The sequence below is a fragment of the Amblyomma mixtum genome, chromosome 9 (genome assembly GCF_055824585.1).
Source record: "Amblyomma mixtum isolate Tamu chromosome 9, ASM5582458v1, whole genome shotgun sequence".
In the NCBI taxonomy this organism is placed as follows: Eukaryota; Metazoa; Arthropoda; class Arachnida; order Ixodida; family Ixodidae; genus Amblyomma; species Amblyomma mixtum.
In genome coordinates, this window is record NC_143020.1 from 106,632,281 (window position 1) to 106,651,776 (window position 19,496).

At 44.0% G+C, this 19,496-nt stretch overlaps 1 protein-coding gene across 1 annotated transcript; it reads right to left on the reverse strand.

Moving 5' to 3' along the window:
• Positions 1 to 7,029: 7,029 nt before the first annotated feature.
• On the reverse strand, positions 7,030 to 19,210 carry LOC149330561 (chymotrypsinogen B-like). The gene is made up of 8 exons (XM_089559879.1): positions 19,160 to 19,210; positions 18,072 to 18,105; positions 16,862 to 16,935; positions 15,507 to 15,607; positions 13,742 to 13,883; positions 11,699 to 11,813; positions 8,352 to 8,485; positions 7,030 to 7,314 (listed from the first exon to the last, which is right to left on the reverse strand). Exons 1-8 carry the CDS (start codon positions 19,208 to 19,210, stop codon positions 7,030 to 7,032), a joined length of 936 nt encoding a protein of 311 aa, XP_089416005.1.
• Positions 19,211 to 19,496: the final 286 nt, after the last annotated feature.

The following is a 19,496-nucleotide window of genomic DNA, read 5'->3' on the forward strand; positions in this document are numbered from 1 at the left end:
ATGCTTTCTATCTTCCTGTGCTAAGAGAGTGCTCCTTTAATGCTTTTAGCTTTGAAACTTCGTTAGCATTTCGAATGGGCTGTAGGTTAGAATAGTTCATGCCCCGATAGCCGATTCCCGTAAGATGAGGAATAAAGGTTTGCCTATGAAAAGACCCCTACTGCGAGTACTGTTCTGCCGCCCCTGTTCCGGAGATCCACTAACGTTAAAGCCTTTGTCGTGAATTAGTTTTGTGACTTAGGAGCTGCCATCATCACGACAATCTGCAGGCTCGCAACGAAACACCAGGAAAGGCTCGAAGTTTGTTGTTTCTTTCTTTCTTCACTTCTAACCTATGGAGGGTGAAGTGGTTTTTCAGGTTTGCGACGATTTTTTAGTAATACATGTACAGAATATAGAAACTTGTGCTGCACTCCAGCACACAGTTTGTGAGAACATATATCGTTAAAATATTTTCCTTTGTTTGTTGAGCCAAGGAGCCTCATAGAGAACAAAAATAAGTTAGAACAAGAGGAAGGTGTTTAGCGCGCCTCTTAAAGCAGCGCCGTAGATACACCCGATCGAACAAGAACGCATAAGCTTCTTATGAGCAGTAGTTCAGTGTTAGCATAAAAAAAGTATGCCGGATAGAAACGTATTCTACCGTAAGATGATGTAACGTTGCACCGTAGGTCACGGAAGAGAGAAAGAGTGTAAAAACGTCAGTGAAAATACATCTTCCCACTAAAAGCATTCTTTGTGGCCCTCGAAGTCATCCACGCGGAAATGTTGTGTTACTTGCAGTCGGCTAATATTTGCGGTAGCAGAACAGCTATAATCTATATAATTATGACAAATCATGCATAAAATCTTTCTGGAACGTAATCTTGCAATGGGTTCTCCTTTGCAGTACTTTCCGCACACCTAGACTGAGCGTGTAGATGAAAGAATGCAGTCTAAAATGATAAATATTAGGTCTAGGGACGCAGTCAGCTATAATTAGTCACTCTAGTGTCGGCAACAGCTCTAATATAGCATGCGCAAGTCGTGCGTGCGCGAGCATGTGTTTGTGCGTGATGTTTGCCTGCAGCTATACGACGGAGAAGAAAAAGACTTTTTTTTTTCATTTCAGATAAAATGCGACTCCTCCAGAGGTAAATGCAGGGTGGCTACAAGATGTACGAACGGTAAATGCAAACTAAAATGGGAACGTTGACCGGTTGCAACGACAGCGAAGCTCACTGATGATAACAAAAGTAAAGCATGCAAAATCCTGAAGTTTGAGCATTGTGTGAACCTCCTTTAATCTGGCAAAGGACAACATTTCATACTGAAAAAAGGGCAAATATGGCGGCATTTCTGAAGATGTTTTACATAGACATGTCACTGGAGATATACGTTTATGTGCAATGCTTTATTTTAACATGATGGCGTGGCTTCTAGAGTAGAATTTTCAGCATTTCGCTTGTATATGAGAAAAAGAATTTTTTCTTGCCAAATAAACAACAGAACATGAAGTTTGCATCTTTGCTCAAACCCAAGCAATCATGTCTTCAGCAGTGAAATCGAGACACCTAACAATTGTATAGTCCTTTGGACTACTACAAGTAGCCCCACATTTCGCCCGTGACTAATCAGAAGGGGCCAAAATGTAAATAAAACTAAATTTGAGTCATACCTAAAAAAACTTGATTTTGTGCGTCTTTTTTTATAAACTAGGGACGAAATAAGCTCACGGTACGTTTCTTTGTTGCTTTTGCAGCATCTAGTATAGTCCGCTTGTTTCGCCAGTCCGCAGTCGCCATCGCGCTAACCATTCGCTGTTTCCAGTGTCGGCATACCTGAAACCCTTTGTGTGCGTGTATTCGTGCCTTTCTTTTGTCCCGTCGTCTTCGCGCAGCTTTGTTTCGCTCTAACCATGAACCGACTAGCCCAACATCATGTCTTACTGAAACCCTTTTCTGCCCCAAACCAAAATTGCTTTCAGAAAAATATCCATTAAAACCACAGCGGTGTCGAGCAATTCTTTTACTCAGATAAGCTCTTAGCCAACTAAAAGCTGTGCGCTCCTATCTTCCGCGAGACAATCAGCGAGAAACATAAGGCGTGAGCCGCAATTCACATCTCGTGCTTTAAATGCTCTCCTTTAAAGTTCTTTCCAATTCAGCAGCGTAGCTAAGGGCGCTGCCGGACAAATTTTTTTGCACTTGTTCTTCATCTACACCTCCCTCATTTCAAGCCATCCTTAAGTTTTTCCAGCCTATTTCCAAACCTTGCACCTTAATTTAGCTCCCGGTAGCCCCTGAATTATCTTCATAGCAAGATGTCCATCTGGACACTCTCATAGTGCACCTCTTGTAGGGTTTGAACAATAAATCTCTCTCCTGATATCACTAATTCTTTTCGTTTTCATGCAACGGCTTGAGCGCACGTGGAGCTTTCGTGTTTTATTTTATTTTCAGTGCTGCCTATATATGTTTCATCACATCCTGCATTGTCCTTGGTAAGACAGGTGAGTACTGGCAGATACGAAGTTATATAATTGTAGATTTAATGCCACAGCGTAAAGTAGCTTGTGTCATACAAAGGCAGTTGTCGACGTATTCGGCGTTGCAACACGATAACCTCCAAATACGGTTTACTTTGATTTATTGGGTTTAATGCCCCAAAGCGACTCAGGCTATGAAGGACGCCGCAGTGAAGGGCTCCGGAAATTTCGACCACCTGGGGTTCTTTAACGTGCACTGGCATTGCGCAGTACATAGGCCTCTAGTATTTCGCCTCCATCGAAATTCGACCGCCGTGGCCGGGATCGTATTCATGTCTTTCGGGTCAGCAGCCGAGCTCCATAACCACTGAGCCACTGCGGTGGCACCATTGAATATTTAAAGTTTATCACTTTCTCTATGCAGGACTATGTGCTTGTGCTTTCGCTTTAGACATTTCGCAGTAACTCTGCACATGTCTATAATGCGCCAATATCCGTAATGCCTCCATGGCTACTGAGGATTCAATTGCTTGAATTATTTCTCACAATATGTGACACACACACAAACACACACACACACACACACACACACACACACACACACACACACACACACACACGCACGCACGCACGCACGCGCACACACACACACACAAGCGCGCGCGCGCACGCACACACACACACACGCACGCAGACACAAGTGCTATAAGGTGTCGTCAGCGCGTGATTTCAGCGAAAAGTCACACATTATGCTTTGAGATAAAAACCGAAAAAGGTCGCGGCACTTTCAGAAATAGAATCGAAAAGTTCCACCACTAATGATAACAAAGTCCCACCCACACACTCACACACGTGTCTGTGTGCATGTGTGTGTGTGTGCGCGCGCGCGTGCGTGCGTGCGTGCGCGCGTGCGTGCGCGTGCGTGCGTGCGTGCGTCTGTGTGTGGGGGGGCTTTATCATTAGTTGTGCAACTTTTCGATTCTATTCCTAAAAGTATCGCGACCTTTTCCGGTTTTTAACTCGAAGCATAATTTGAGTTTTCTTTTCGCTGAAATCACGCGCTGATGACTGCTTATACCGCTTTTGTGACGACTAGGCTGTGAACTGTCTTCATGCGTTGTACTGGCGGGCAGACCACGAGGATTCTTCTAGCCGCCTCGTGCGATCGAGCTTGCGACTCTTAGAGTTCGATATCACCGTGGCGTGAAAGTCTGGGCTCCGACCCATACTGCTTATCACGAGCCTTCGTTAACGACTCACCGAATAAAGACGATGACGAGGCTTTCCTAAGACCGTTATCATGCAGCGATTACGCACGACAGCACCCATCGGACCCTGAGCTTCAACATCTTGTGGTATACCTCAAAGGCAAGACAGCTTCACCTGCGGGAGTTTACCGGCGCCTGTTCCTGCCTTTACAGAACGTTCCTTACAGAACGACGTCCTCGTGAAAAAAGAATTTTGCACCGAACGAGACCGCATACCTTCTTGTTGTGCCTACAAGCCTTCGAGAAGACATTTTGCACGCTTTTGCATGATGAGCTCAGAGCAGGACACTTAGGGGTAACACGCACGCCTCACTGAATACAATACTGGCCGCTGTTAACCGGGGAACTCGCGCGTTGCGTCAGAACTTGCAGTAAGTGTCTGCGATGAAAGGTGCCACCGTTGAGCCCAGCTAGGTTATTCAACCTTACGCCGTCCCCGACCAAACCCTTTCAAGAGATTCGAGTGGATCTCGGCAGCCTATTCCGGATGTCAGCATCGTTTAAAAAATGGATCATTGCGGTGACCTACTACAAAAATCGCGGCGCCGAAGCAAATGCCTTGTTTTTATATTGAGCAGATGCTCTTGCATGACAGCGCTCATGAATTTCTCATTAGAGATAGGGGAATTTACGGTCAAGCTTGCCCTAGCCATTGTGAACCATAGCCGCACCAGCCACCGGCGAACAGCTGCATACCACCCGCAGACCAACAGCCCAACGAAGCCTCCGAATAAAACTAGTGACACATGGTTTCCACGTACGCCAACGCCGAACACAAGTCATGGAACACGATTTTACCCTATGTGCTGTTCGCCTACAACATCGCTTTCCTAGAGACGACACGGACAACTCCAATTCAGCTTATACACGTTAGGAAGGGCCACCACAACGCAACACTCTTAAAAAAAAAGTTAGTACATGGGTAGTAAAAAGGTAGTAACTGCAGCAGTTACTAACTCTGACTTCGTTTTACTACTTTTTGCTGACTACTTACTACCCTCTTCAAAGTATAGTTAGTAAAAGTAGCCCTTGCTACCTTTTTACTAACTGTGGTCGCCAGTTACTACCTAGTTAGTAACCGTTCATTTTACCCCAAAATGAAGTCAAAATAATGTCAAAGAATGTAACTGACGCAGACTGTCATGCCAATAAATTGGTTTTGTAATTAAACATTTCTGCAGGGGCATACGGTTAGGTAAATTAAGCTGTTTCTACAATGTCAACTTCATAATTAAAGCTGGTATCTTAGCTCAACCGGTACGAGCAAGTAGCCCGTAAATGCGAGCCTGATTTACGGAGTATATAAGCCTGAGAAAGATTTCTCTATATGTGCACGCGCAGTGCGCGAGTGTGACTCTTCCTGATTTGTGCTTTGTGACTTGTGATGCTTTGTGATTTGTGCTAAGGTTGTTGATGCCATAATCTCGCATAATTTCTACATGTAACGCGCGGTAAGCTTAACCCTAAGTGTGTGATTTACTGCCAACACGCTCTGATAGCTCTATCTGGGTTCCGGAATTATTCAAATTGACAGTGAAGCTTTTTTATTTTTCGAGTACGCACAAATTTAACAAGCCACACCAGCACAGCGTACGAAGAACCTAGCAACATATGCGAGTTTCTATTCATTTTCTTAGTAAATACTACTAGCTTCCCGTTACTAACTGCGGGTAGCAGCCGTTACTAACTCAATGGGTTAGTAACTTTTACTAACCTCCCCGTTACTAACTGCATTTACTAACAGGGTAGTAACATATGTGACAACCAGTTACTACCCCAAAGTTAGTAAGTACTACTACCTTTTTTCTAAGTGTGAAGACGATATGGCGCTAGCCGTCGCCGACGAGGACAACTCGTCATCGCCGACCACATGTAGAGCGCCGAAGACACTTGCCGGGCTAACATTAAGAGGCCAACAACGCATCGACCCGATATTGCAATCTGCGCCAACTGCCCACGTAAAACTGAGCGGGTGAACATTGTTTGGTCTGCACACCCATTCATTAGCGCGGTCACATTTAAAATGTTTTGCTCCGCTATTTTGGTCCGTGCAAGGTCCCTCGTCGACTAGGTGAACTGGACTATGAAGTCGTCTCTGATCGAAAGACAACATCGCAGCTATGCCCTTTTATTTGCGGTAAAGGACCCTTTGATTATGCGCTACCAGTGTTTATTTTGCATTCACCGTGTTTATATTTGCTCACCTTTGCAATAAAACATCGGGCTTATGGTTCTTTCAGAGCGGAGTCGTTCCGCGAAGCTTTGCATTGTTTGTACACGCACAAAGTCATCGGCACGCTGCTTTGTTAGTTAGTTTGTTCGGAGAGATTTTTCCAGGTTTATTTCAAATAATCGCAGCCACATACAACTGCTTTCACATTATTTGAGACAGGTGTATACTTTTCGTGCCCTTTCTCGAAGGTCCTTGGTCAGCTTTAAATTGATTGCGGCGGAGAGCGGTGGTGATTAAATTCTTCGACCACCTGCAATCATATTTGTTGCTATCGCCACCATCCAGCTGTTCACTTACTTGTCGGTACAAGTCAGCCAAATAAAGAGTTCGTTTAAGAACAACTTCAGTGTGCATATTCATCGTTCACGGCGTCTTCCTCAACTCGTATCGATACTGTGCAGCAAAGCGCCGGCCGGGTGCGTTTTGAGATGAGAACATTGAGAGCGCCTTTCATTTTTCATAAACGCCGGCTGATTTCTAGGAAAGCCCAACCATGGTGTCGAGGCACGCATGCACTTGCCGCGCTGTGAGCGCTGCAAGAAAGGTGTTGATCAGATGCGTTTCTTCAATTATTTCGGAAAAATGGCACCCTTCCAAGGATGCTTGGTGCAACATAAAAAATTAATAACGCAGTCCAGTGAACAAAAATGGCACAACAGGTTTAGAAACGGGAAGCACGCATCTTCTGGATGAGATTCAATTACATACGTGTATTGCACGTTGCTCTGCAGTAGGTGCAAGCAGAATTAGTTTACGATCCTAATATCTATATAACAATCACACCTTAACGAGAACTAAACCTGGCAAACAAAGACGCCATACATATGAACAAAAAAAAAACATCTAGCTTAATACATACAACTGAGCCGTATCGCATACTCCAATGACCCTTTTCGTTATTCTGAACCTCCGTGGGATCGTTAATGTAGATATGATGTCCACGTACACGATGGCTTGCTGTGTCGGCTGCAGCGATCTTACTAGTACTAACATCTTAATCGGGAATCAGTCAAGGTGTCAAGCATGCGAAAAATAGGTTTATTTTACCTGTCGGCATGCTTTTACATCGGGAAATAAGCATACTCTGGTTCGTACACCGAATCATCCGACCAAAACGAGTAAGGGATTAACGCGGAAACGCTATCCATAAGATGATCGCCCGAGCTGAGCTCCGTATACAGGGGCTCATTTTTAGTTTGCTGCTGTATCCACGGCATCAGAACGTCGACGCGGGTGAAGACCTTCGGCCGCGATGTGCAATCGTAGCTGCCTCCAAACGAGACAATGCCGAGTTGGACGAAACGGCCGTTTTTCAGTCTGGTGGCTACTGGTCCGCCCGAATCTCCCTGTAGGGGGCAAGGAAGAGGAGAGAACATTTAGTGCTAGTATCATCCGCACATAAGCGGCAATTCTGGTTCTGTCAATCTACTTCTATCTCCTAATTTATGCAGTAAACACAATCATATGCAGTGAGGCTGCATCGCTAGCAAGTGCACTGGGAATACTTGTTATAGTTTGTGGTTTATGAGGGTTTAACGTCCCAAAGTGACTCAAGCTATTAGTGACACCGTATTTAAGGGCTCCGGAAATTCCAACCACCTGGCACTTACATCGCACAGTACACGGGCGTCTAAAATTTTGCCTCCGTCAAAATTCGACCACCATGGCCGAGATCGAACCCGCGTCTTTCGTGTCAGCAGCCGACAGCCATAAGATCTTAACCACCGCCGCAGTGACGGGAATACTTGTAATAAGAAATACATATATCTAAAACCTTGTAATGTATGTCTAAATATACGATCAACGTGGATAGAGTTCAATGTGGATACGATCAATGCGGAGGCCGGTTTCCAGTACACAACATCAAAATCGATAAAAGAAGGCTGGTAACTTTGCACGTCTTTTACATTCCTTACGTTTCGAGCCTGAGTAAGTTGCAGTAAATTTATATTACTCTTCATGACGCTTGGTATCTTCAGGAGGAATTTTAACGAAATTAAGCAATTTCATCATTGTGTTTGAAATAAATAGTTCGTTTCACGTAACTGGACAGGGTTAATTCGAGAGACATGCGACAGGCCTTTGCCCAGCAGTGGGCGTAGTCAGGCTGATGATGATGATGATGGCAAATTTTACGAGTATTCTTCGCAATCTTAAATCATATGGAAAATCTGGAATGTATCAAATCGTTATTGTGGAATTCGAAGTGTTGAAATTGCTAGCAGCAGTTTATGCCAGAGCGTCGAAGGTGGACCTTGACCTTGAGTTGCATAAAAGAGGTCTATAAGGGAACAAAAAGCTCAAATATTGTTCAACTGAAATCAATGCCTGCGGCACCCACCTTTATTTTTGCGGCATAATAGAAGCTGTAAATTGCACTTACTGAGCAGGTGCCTGTTCCGCGCTTGAAGGCACAAAGCATTGTGTATGGGTTGAAGCTCTTTTTATAAATTTTACACATGCTGCTTGCTTGAAGCTTCAGAACCGTGTACTGTAGATAGTCCATGGCCGAACGTCCTATATAAGTAAAGCAAATACTGCGTTGCAATGTCACAGAGCAAGGAAGAGCACTCCCCTTCCTTCCTGAACATGTTTTTCTATTTTCTCTAGGTGTACTCGTACAGGTAGATTTTCGTCCTGAAACTTTGCAGGTTATTTCTCTAGACATTATATTCACTTCAATTCATTACTTTACCAGATGCCCCATCTTTTCTAAAGTCAATGCACAGAACTGAGCTTTTAGTCCTAAAATTTTGCAGGTTATTTCTCTAGAATTCATCTTAACTTCGATTCACTGCTTTACCAAGTGGTGCCATCTTTTCTCTAGTAAATTCAAAAAACGGTGCTTTTTGTCCTTAAACTCGGCAGGATGATTCTCGAGACATCATATTTACTTAAGTTCATTACTGTACCAAGCGCGCCAGGTCAAAGGAGAGAATGGAGCTTTTTGTCTTGAAATTCTGCAGGTTATTTCTCTAGACACTAATTTGACTTCATTACATTACCAAGTGAGTCATCTTTTCTGAAGTCGAAGGAGATAACGGTAAACTCTCCTCCATATCTGGATCTCTGTCGTAACTTATAGAGCGAGAAGGCTGCGGTCCATGCCTCTTTTGTGCAGACATGCAGAGGGAAAGATGCTAATCAAACACTAAGAGATAGACTGTGTATAGCCATGTCACATTTCACAGGTTCTTGTTTGCAGAGATAGGACACCTGGAGAAAAGAAGGAGTAATAGGAGACAATAGCTTTATTTTATACTGGCTAGAAAAAAAAGAGATGAGTACATACAACGGTGACTTAGCACAGCCCAGATAGAACTAACAAAATATTGCGTACGTAAGCAAACAGCTCCTATTGTGTATTTCAAAAACCACAATTTATATTGTCACGACCAGAGGAGCCGTGAAGGTAGACGTCGGGAAGAACCCAAGACCGGGAGCCTTCTTTTAATTATCGAGCCAGCTTCCACGACACAGAACAGAACAGCGCCCCACGAGAGCCCACCGCCGCTTCGTCGTCGTCTTCGACTCAGCGCGGAGGCCGCGCGGCGCGTTAGGCGCGTGGCAATATGCCTTCGTCTTCCTGATAAGAGCAGGGTACATATTACAAATGCCGCAGAAGTCCTAACTTAGTTTCCACGCTTGTGTCAGTTATTTTGCGCTCAATTATTTGGCAGCCACGCATCTTTTCTCCGAATATATCCGCAAGTTAAATATTTCAAGATGGGCTTTTATTAAGCGAGAAAGTAGTTGATATTTTTTGTCGTTTCTGCAGTATTCAGCTGCCGACAACACTGCCATTTGTAGAGCTTTTTGGGTATAAGTAAGATACTTATATGTCCTGCTGCGAATTTTTGCGTGGCTGTAGTAAATCCAGATGACGATTAAGGTAAAATTACTGGCGTACAAAATTTTGGGTAGCACGTTTTCTTGCACTTTGTCTAGTGTGTTATATTGCTTTCTTTGCTACACAGTCGCTGTGAGCGAAACTGCCTGCTAAAAAGATTGTAAAAGCATTCGTTGCACCTTCTTCCGCGTTTTCACACAGACAGCGATCGCATTTAACTTGCAAACATTCCCACCATGAATCCCTCACGCGGCACATTAGATTAGAGAATTTTATAATAGTGCTAGGTTGATAGGAGGCCTAAGAGAAATTACGTTATCCTGCCGAAAGAAATTTATCCTCTCATAAAGGTTTAGTATAGCGTTCCGAAAACGTCAAATGGGATCTACTTAACATCAGTCCTAAAGACCCTTGTATGAACGTCGTCACTGCCACATATTCTCCAATATTTGGCGCTCGCCTTGGATTTCTTCTTTAAGCGAAACCGGTGAATTGTTGCTAAAATTTCGCACAAGAATGGACGGCGAAGCAAACAAGCCTCTCACCTAGCTATGGCACCTGTGGCGCCATCTTGAGACCCCTCTCCCCCTTTTCTTTCATGGATCTACAAAGCTAAGCAGCTACAGACAAAACGAGATGGCGCCGCCGGTGCAATCGCTGGTACAGCTGCTTGTTCGCTTCTTTGTCGCTGCAGACGCGGAATATCCGACTACTGATAGGATCAGGCAGATACCCCAACCAAATATACTATAAACCTTTACTGCCAACCAAATTCTATTTCGGTGCGAAATTGAGCTAGAACTACTCACTAGTTTAGCTGAGAGAACAGCTGTACGGCGTGCGTGCAATTGCGGAGCACGTTGTATGCCTTTCACATTCTATTAGAACAGTAACGCGTACTACGGCGAGCAGTTCCGGAACTGCGCCTCAGCGATTAAAATTAGATAAAATAACAAGAACAATCTTAAACACAGTGGAGCCGTCTAGTTATGGAAAGGCTAAGTACGAACAACTGCAGCAAGAATACGTGCGATCAGGTTTATTCTGAAAAATAAAATACTGTGTTAAAATATTTACTTACGTAAAACGCGGGGACAAAGATCGAACTTTACATCGTTCACAGGAGCTATATCATGTTCCGAGCAGTTTAAAGCCGTTGCAGCTCAGTTTGAGGCCCCTAGGGCTCGTCGTGCCAAGATCGAACCTGCTTCTCAACAACTGGGCTAAATTACAGCTTGCACTTTGTCCTCTTAGTAAGGTCATTTGTAGTGAACGGCAATAATGCCAGCATTTACCGTTAAACATGCCGAGCGGAACCACAACAACTGCTTATTCAGCTGAAATGGGCGGCTCTCGCTTTGTAGGACGACCCTGTGTTTTCACGTTAAGCAGGCAAAAGCAGCAATGCTAACTTCTGAAAAATTTGTGAGCACGCTAAAGCTATTTTCTTCTTTCCGTTCTGCGCCTGCGGGCTCTGGACCCGTTGCTGCGCTAGAATCACCCAAAGCTCGCTTTACTAAATGTCTTTAATACTGAGTGATAGCTATTGCACTGCAGCACTGAAACAAAAGTAAACTCTGTCTCGCTACCCTGGAAATCGGCTCTGGAGTTGAGCTAGGTGGCGGCCCCTAAAGTTCTTGCTCAACTCCACGATGATGCACTACTGTCACGAACTGTGGGCAGCCATCTAGCATCTGCTGCCTAACAATATAGCGAAAATTTACGCCACGTTTTGTGCACGTGTTCAAACATACGCCGTAACCCTACCTTCGTCCGCCTACTCCCCATCATTATGAAAGAGGAAATAAAGAGATAACAGTGGGGATTGGCCAAGGCTTGTCGCGATTTAGAGATGACATTCCCATGATCCTGAACCTCACCTCTTTTCTGAACTCCCCAGCCAGAAGCAACGACATTCCTGTTAACAACGTTCATTATTCCTTTTGGGAGACAAACTGGCCGGGCGTAATTTGAATACTGGAATGGATATTTCACCTGGAAAAAAGAATTTATCTGGCGTTATGAAAGGCAGCCAAAGACACGCCATAATAAATTATTAGCTGCTTTTAAAAACCTAATTTGAAGACAATGTTATCGAAATCAGCCGAGAAAATAACATAAGCCTGGTTGCGTACGACGCCAATGAAGTTATATGCGTGACAGGATTCAGAACATTTGCTGCCGCCATACGGAAATATTAATGCTTCTGTAGAACTTGAGAATCTGGTAAAGCTGTGGGTGTTTAGAAATCAGGTCATACAGGTTCCCTACGCGTTGGTTAGAACAGAGGGCGTAAGAATTTAGTGCTGCGCAGCGTTCGCGCTGCCCTAAGTTCTTTTCTTCGTTGAAGAGGACTGAGCAGTGTAAAAAAACTGTCATGACCTGCTCTCATCTTGGTCTTCAGTAGTTGCAGCTTACATCCAGCACTCTGAAAAATACTTAAGGTGTTCGTTGACCATTGGAAATAAATTTGCGCAACAAATTTACGAGCACCCAATATCACATGGCAGCTTGACATTCATGTTTTTGTTTTTATGGCACCACAACAAAGAAAACAATTGTCGACCTCATGCGAACCGTTCCTTTTAGACATAAAGCATTTGATCCGCTTAAAAGCCCATGCGCTAACACATTCTATCATAAAATGTAGAGCTTCAGGTTTTACCATACTTACAATGCGTCTACCGCCACTTATCATCAGCTACGAAAGCTAACAAGGAGTCCGTGTCGACTTAGTAGTACAGGCGCTCATTTATAAGAGGCGGGAAAAAATAGCCAGTGGTATACTGGTCGCCATCATAATTCAGATTCGATTTATGGCTTTATACGGTTTAACATATCGACGTGTCTCAGTCCACGAGAAACGCCTTAGTGGAGAGATGCAGATAATTTCGACCACCTGGAGCCCTTTAACGTCCACTGACATCGCACAGTACACGGCCGTCTAGCATTTCGCCTCCGTCGAATTGCGACCACCGTGGTTGGCATCGACCCGATGTCTTAATATTTCCAGTGGTTTCAAAAGCTCGCAGCCGATCGTGCACTGTGCCTGCTAGCATTTCAACAAGGTGTTCTTTTCAGTTTCCTGCCCTTTCCAACCAACAGTAAAATCCTCCATTTGTGGGTTTGCTTGAAGCATCGGCCTCTGGGACCAATGAAGAGTAGGCGCTTAAAAACTGACGCATACCCAAACAAGCCACTATACAACAACATATGGCCCTCACTATGACACAACAATTGTGGTTGTTGCGAAGACGCAGCTACACTCCCCCACTCAATCATTGCTGTAGAGCCAGGCTATTAACGCATATAATTCTGAGCCCTAGTGTACAACAATGGGACACCGTCCTAACCGGCTCAGATCTGCCAGACGAGCTTCGTCTGGTGGGCAGACTAGGCTGTAGCGGAGTTCAATGGATTCCGGGACCAAGAACTGGCGTGCTGCGTACTCAAGATCCTAATCCCGCCCCGCCCCCCCCCCCCCCGCCTCCCCCCTTCCCACTGCAGCTCAATAAAGTTATTCATTGATTCGACATCTCTAGCAGCCGTCTTGTCCTATTCATGTCTATCCTTTTTTCTGTGTATACTCTGCGTGATTTTTAGTAGGAGCACTGTGAGGATAATTACAGCTGGCTTAGCAAGGCTTTCATCATTTTTTAGAGTTCCGGTCCTCTCATGTGGTTCTGGTTAGGATCATATGTTTTTAGGTTGCTGCGTAGAGAATGTACGCTAACGAGCGAAGAACAGGAAAACACTGACGAAAATTGTTCAGAGATGGTTTTCTTGTTTGCATTTTTTTTGTCCAATTTCACGTCTGTGCTCAAGAGTGGGGAGTGTAAATATATCATATCAGTAAGGCCACCAAACCGATCTGCTTTCAGCTGCGACCATTAAAAAAATTCATTGCAGTAAATAAATCATACCAGCAAGACGGCGATGTCGTAGGCCAATGGACGCGTCCTATACAAGGGATGAGGTAACACTTCCTTGCTTTCAACCGTTCTGCCTTGTCTGCGATGAATGGAACCGTAGCGGGCTTCAACTCTGATCGCTTTTTTGCCACCCCTGCATACGTGAAGAGAAAAAAAGACTCTTGGGTTAAAACTGCCCGTTTATAAAGCTTCTTAATATCGAAATGGATTCTTACTAATACCATCCATCGATTAGACAAAACGCGGAGGAGTCCGCTTGGGTCTTCATTTCTACACCACTGTGAACAAGCTAAATAAATATATAAACGGGCAAACAGTTTATGTTCAATAAGATGGCCGCGGCGAAATATACGTTAAAGTTGTGAGAGATTGAAAAAAGGCGCCCGTGTAGGTCAACGATTCCCGGGGTGGTTGGCGTTATTCAGGACTATGCACCATGGTCCCCCTTTCTCTCTTTATTCTTTCACTTCCACCTTCCTTCATTCCCTCATGGCGACGTTGAAGTGTCGACCTAGAAGTGCTACAGTTACTCCGCTAATTGCCTTTCTCAAACCGAAGCAGCTAAGATGGCATCTTAGCTGTACTTCTTCGTGGCATCACCGTCTATGCGGCAGCGCGCTTTCTGGCTTCGGCGGCGGCTTGGGCCGACCATGGTAGGTGGTAGATGGTGGTTTAGGGGGATTTCCCTGTTTCCACTTGCAATCAACCCACCGTGCCCCTCTCCCCTTTCAGGGCAGAAGAGAGAGACGCAAGACTAAGACTGACTGAGCAAAAATGAACGAAAGAAGTAATTACGAATATAAATGCAGTAAGAATTGAATCAGAAGAGAACTGAAATTCAAGCGTAATTGAAAATGGAATAGAACAAAACTTGCTATGATTGTTGAGTAAAAGAGAATGGGATCAGACTTGCAATAGATTGGCGCAAGAAAAGAAAATGATTTATTTCGCATCAGTCTAATTTATCGCCCCTAAACAGGTGGAATAAGTTTTCAGTTTACATGAAGATGTACGCTTGAATGCTAATCCTGAACAACCGACCTCGGAATAAATCTGATGCCCTATCATGGCATCAAATGCGGAGGCGTATTGTCCAATGCCTTGCCCAATTTCAAGAACATCGTTTAGTCCCTATGACTGCATTTCTACTAGAGTAATGCCAGCTTGTGTTCTGGTCTTTCCTTTCCAAAATTTCTGTCCGAAAGGCGTTTTAATTCTCTACTGTGCGTGTTTGGTGTCTGTACGCGTCTTTCAAAATTGAGGAGCTGTTTCGAGCAGCGACACCTGACCGTTGGTTGGTGAAGGTTTTTACTTGTAGGTCGAAACATTTTTGTTGCACAGGGCTGAAACCCCTGCTCTCCATTCCCTACTCCTTCCTTTCTTCCTTAAGCCTTTTTGGTAATATCTACTCTCCTCTTCCGCTGTCTTCCTCAAGAGTGACGCTCTAAAACATGTAAGTTACACAAACACGGTATCGTCGTTATATTTCCAATCATGTATCCCAGGTTCATATGTTAAAACAGAAGTACTCTATGCGAGTAGTTCAGTCCGTGGTATAATTAGCTCATATAGGCATCCTTGTTTTTACGACTGCTTTTTCACCTTCGGAAACATCATATTTAGCGTATATAGACACTTTAAGGGTCCACACCCACTCTTTCTCGACAGTATGAACTGAAGCGAAGCCTTAATGATAACATCATTCAAACAGTCGAACAACGGTTTCTAACTCCCTAGATAAGTCACGGCAGCTTACTTCACTACGCAGTGTGCGGCTGTGAGGACGTGACGCCTGGTTATAATGCTGCCGCCGCAGTTTACAGCACGTGATGGAGTGAACCACACTGTCAGTCTCACCTGAAAAAAAAAAGTGAAGGTATATACAGTTGAATACAACAAAACTCTCCGTTCAAGCTGCTCCACAAATCATGATCACTGCAGAAAATTCGTATTTCCCCATGGTAAAGTTCTTGTACTTAAATTAGTAAATTAGAAGCTTATCACAAGACGAAATTACAAGCTCGAAATCTTTGGTGTCTTTCGCTTGTTTATTATCATCAAGTCTGTTTTGTGCATTCTTGTGGTTGATGGGCGACATCTCATTGTAAGCACCCTACTCGTATGATTCACACAGTTGGACCAACGTGATGACTTTATGTTTGCCGATTGGGACACTTGTGACCGATTGCGAATCACACGGCTGCAAACCACTTGTCTTGAACGGTAAAGAAGTAAGCAAAAAGAACGTTAAAAATCGCATGAATTGTTCCTGAAGAAGGCGCCGATGAGACTTTGGTCGAAGTGTCACACCATTTTCTCTCTAATTAGCCTCCAGACCAAAGGTAATTCTGCCCATATGTCTTCGTTTCAATCTTACCAACTGCGTTTATTTTTAAGTGTCATCCTAGAGTACTAAGAAAACGCTTACCTCTCAAGAAAGATGCTATATAGAAGAAATAAAAAACCAACAGCTGCACACCACACCAAATTCTAATGGAGGAAAATTGCAGTCTTCTAGAGTAAAAAGAGGGAATGAAGTCGCTGTTACCCCTCATTTAAAAAGGAGGGAAAAATTGACTTTTTTTATAGCACGTGCATGATAGAAGCCAGATCTTGGCGAAAGGAGACACTACAGAACAGTGAAACAGAAATCAGCACGTCAAAAACGGCAGAACGGAAACGGAGCATCTCGGAAAACGCAAAGGACGACGGTACAGCACACCAGAAAACACCACGGGTCATGTAAAAAGAAAGCACATTTATATATCAGCAAAGTGGCATAACAGTAGGCAAGGAAATACCAAAAGATCATTACACATCGCTCTACACAAGTCTAATGTACAACAGTACTTTTCTGTCCCTTCAGCGCTTTTTACTTTGACCAAACGCTTTCGATTTTTTTAATGGCATGACCAAAAGAAAACTTTATTTCTCTGATTTGGAGCGTTATTAACTTCGCAGAATTGATATGCACAAATGGTAACAAAGAAGCGCATTAAAAAAGAACGGTAATAAAAGAACTTGTTGCCTTTCCGGAGAAGTTAGAAACACTGCAAATATATTGAAACTCACATGCTGGTGTCAAGCGAAAGATAAACTTCGTTTCCTCACCATCCATGGGATCTGCCCGGGATTTGCTGTCGATCCGTTGATAATCAGCTTGGGCAAACTTGAAACTCCGCATTCTTTAAAACAAAAATTCTAGTTATTGCTAAAGATTATGAGTTGCCAAGCGAAAAAAAATGCAGTTTACAGAAATTCCAAATGTCGAACACACTGGACCGCGCGGTGAAAACAAGGCAGCGACTCAGTGCGAAGCTGCCAGGTGAGAACATTGAAAACTGACTCGTTCATTTAGGGTTACTGTGCGCTTTTCTAGCATTCACGGACGGCAGCGACCAGCGGCTGTGTCGCGTCTTGCCCAGCACCGCCGGTGACAATCGATGTTGCTGCATAAGTTCCCCGGCTAGTGAATTATCCCGGTGAAAGGCGGACGCATGAATGATACAGAGGGTCGTGTGTTGGCTCTAGCAGTGAGAGGGGTTGGAGAATGCGACGAAGCGGTGGCAGCGGAGATGGGACTAAAGGCGTGCTCAGGAGTTTCAGGGGAGAGCGGAAGGCTGCGAAGCTGGTGGACATGCTACCCTCCAAACAACCCACCGAAAAATGGCTGCGACTGACTGAAAAACATGTGCAGATCCAATCTTTCAGGACAGGTTGATAGTAAAAGGTGTTTCCTGTCGGTCAAATGATTTCACCGATCACAAAACAATACTTGTACTGTTCGAATCTTAACGTCGTAAATCCCAGTTGCGCCTGAAAAAATACCGTGGATTCGCGTGTGGCCTTCCTATATTGCTGACAGTTATCAGGTAGCAACATTACACCTTCACCAAAGCCTCTCAACACAGTTTTTCATAGCCGGACACGGCTTCACAGGTGCGGAAACGCGCTACCACACATATAGCGCGGTAACGGAACCCCCTCAATAATTTTTCGCTTTTTGTATCAACGAACCTTCTAGAATCGTTTTACCTTATTTAAACATCTCACAGGTTAAATTACGCCATGAACAGCCAGTCACAAAGGATGCACGCAAAAATTAAAGCTATTTCTCGTGCCGCGAATAAATACGCAGATACTCATCTTTACTTATTCAACGATTTTTCTTATGTACCAGAGATGGTTCCATGTGGGCACCATGCTTGAAGAGGGTATGCCACCCTCACTTCTTGACAAATCAGCACAAGAAATAGCAAGCGCCTTCTCTGATAACAGGATAATGTTTCCAGCAAAAAGCGGGGCAAAGTGCAAGACTTACCAATACTCTCCAGTTCAAATTCTTGCGCAAGTATCTGGAAAGCAGTGAGATGAGACAGAGATCATTAAGAAAAACCTTCCTCCGTGTACAAATGCACAATATACACTAAGGGGTGTTGAAGGACAATTGCAAGCAAGCATAGTACAAATTTCTTGAAGCTATAGGTCAGTAAAAGAATGCATGACGGTATATTAAGTTCACCGAGTGAAAAGGGTGCCTTTCTGTGTTGTACCGATTTCAGTAGTAATACAACGTTTGATGCCGCTAAGCTTTCATCTTGTGGATATACCGGGACTGTAACAGCAGTAACTGAACGAAAGAGATGGAGCCAAGTTACGAAGAAATCTACCGATGACAATGGGACCGTAGCACTTTCTACAATTTATTATACGGTGATAATGTAACGATATGTTGATAATGATTTACTTATCCTTGCAAAGGGGAAGCTTAGCAAACAGAGTACTGGCTTATGACTTTTGCTGTGCGCGGAGTGAGGACACAAACCTCGTTTTTCCGAGCATATCTCTCCGGGGAAGCCAAGAACTATTTTAGGCGCAAGCCATTAGCGATTCTCGACACGGCGGGCACTCGGCAGGGCGTCAGACACCTGACATGACGCGTACTCTCGAGCAGTTATTTAGCTGTACGACGCTCACATCGAACTAACGGCAGTACAGTGATAAGTAAGAAAGCAGGCCGCTGAAACAGGTGGCAAACGGCAAGCATTTCGTGATCATGTGTATATATTCGCCTCCTTCCAGCCTCGTTTTGTCATACGCAACTGTACAACCGTTTGATACTTTCGTGATACTGTTACACCATGTGTACGGCGTACATTAGCTCTCTTGTTAAATCTTGGATTTGTTACTATTATGATCTTTGTAGCAGATATGAAACTCTTTTCTTACGCCCGGTGCCTTGCGCTACCAACTAGTCTGCGTTATAAACATTGAAAAAGACAACAGTGCGCGCGCCGTACAATACTTTACGTCAATCCATTTACACTAATGTATTTTATGTCTTCTAATCATAATCCGGTGTGTGACCATCAAGGTGTAAAAGTTTAAAAGATAGGACGTGCAACTTACTGCGGTCAGAGTATATAAAAGCAGGTTCACTCTAAAAAGGGATGGGAACATCTTGAGAGATCTTAGTTGAGATGCCTGTCTGGAGAAGAGAACAAGAAATAAGCGCTACTAGGACTCAACAATAAAAGCCAAGGCCAATAATTGTGCTCATACTTTTTTCTTAAAGCCTGATGCCTTTTGAAGTTAAGTGCACGGCTACGTGAATTCACTTTCCGGTTATTTAAGTCTGACAATCCAACAAAACCGTCTAATATATGAAGCCTTGTTCGAATAAATTTGCGCTACTGCCATTTAGTCTGGGGAAACGGCACCATGAAGGCAATGTATAACCTAATAA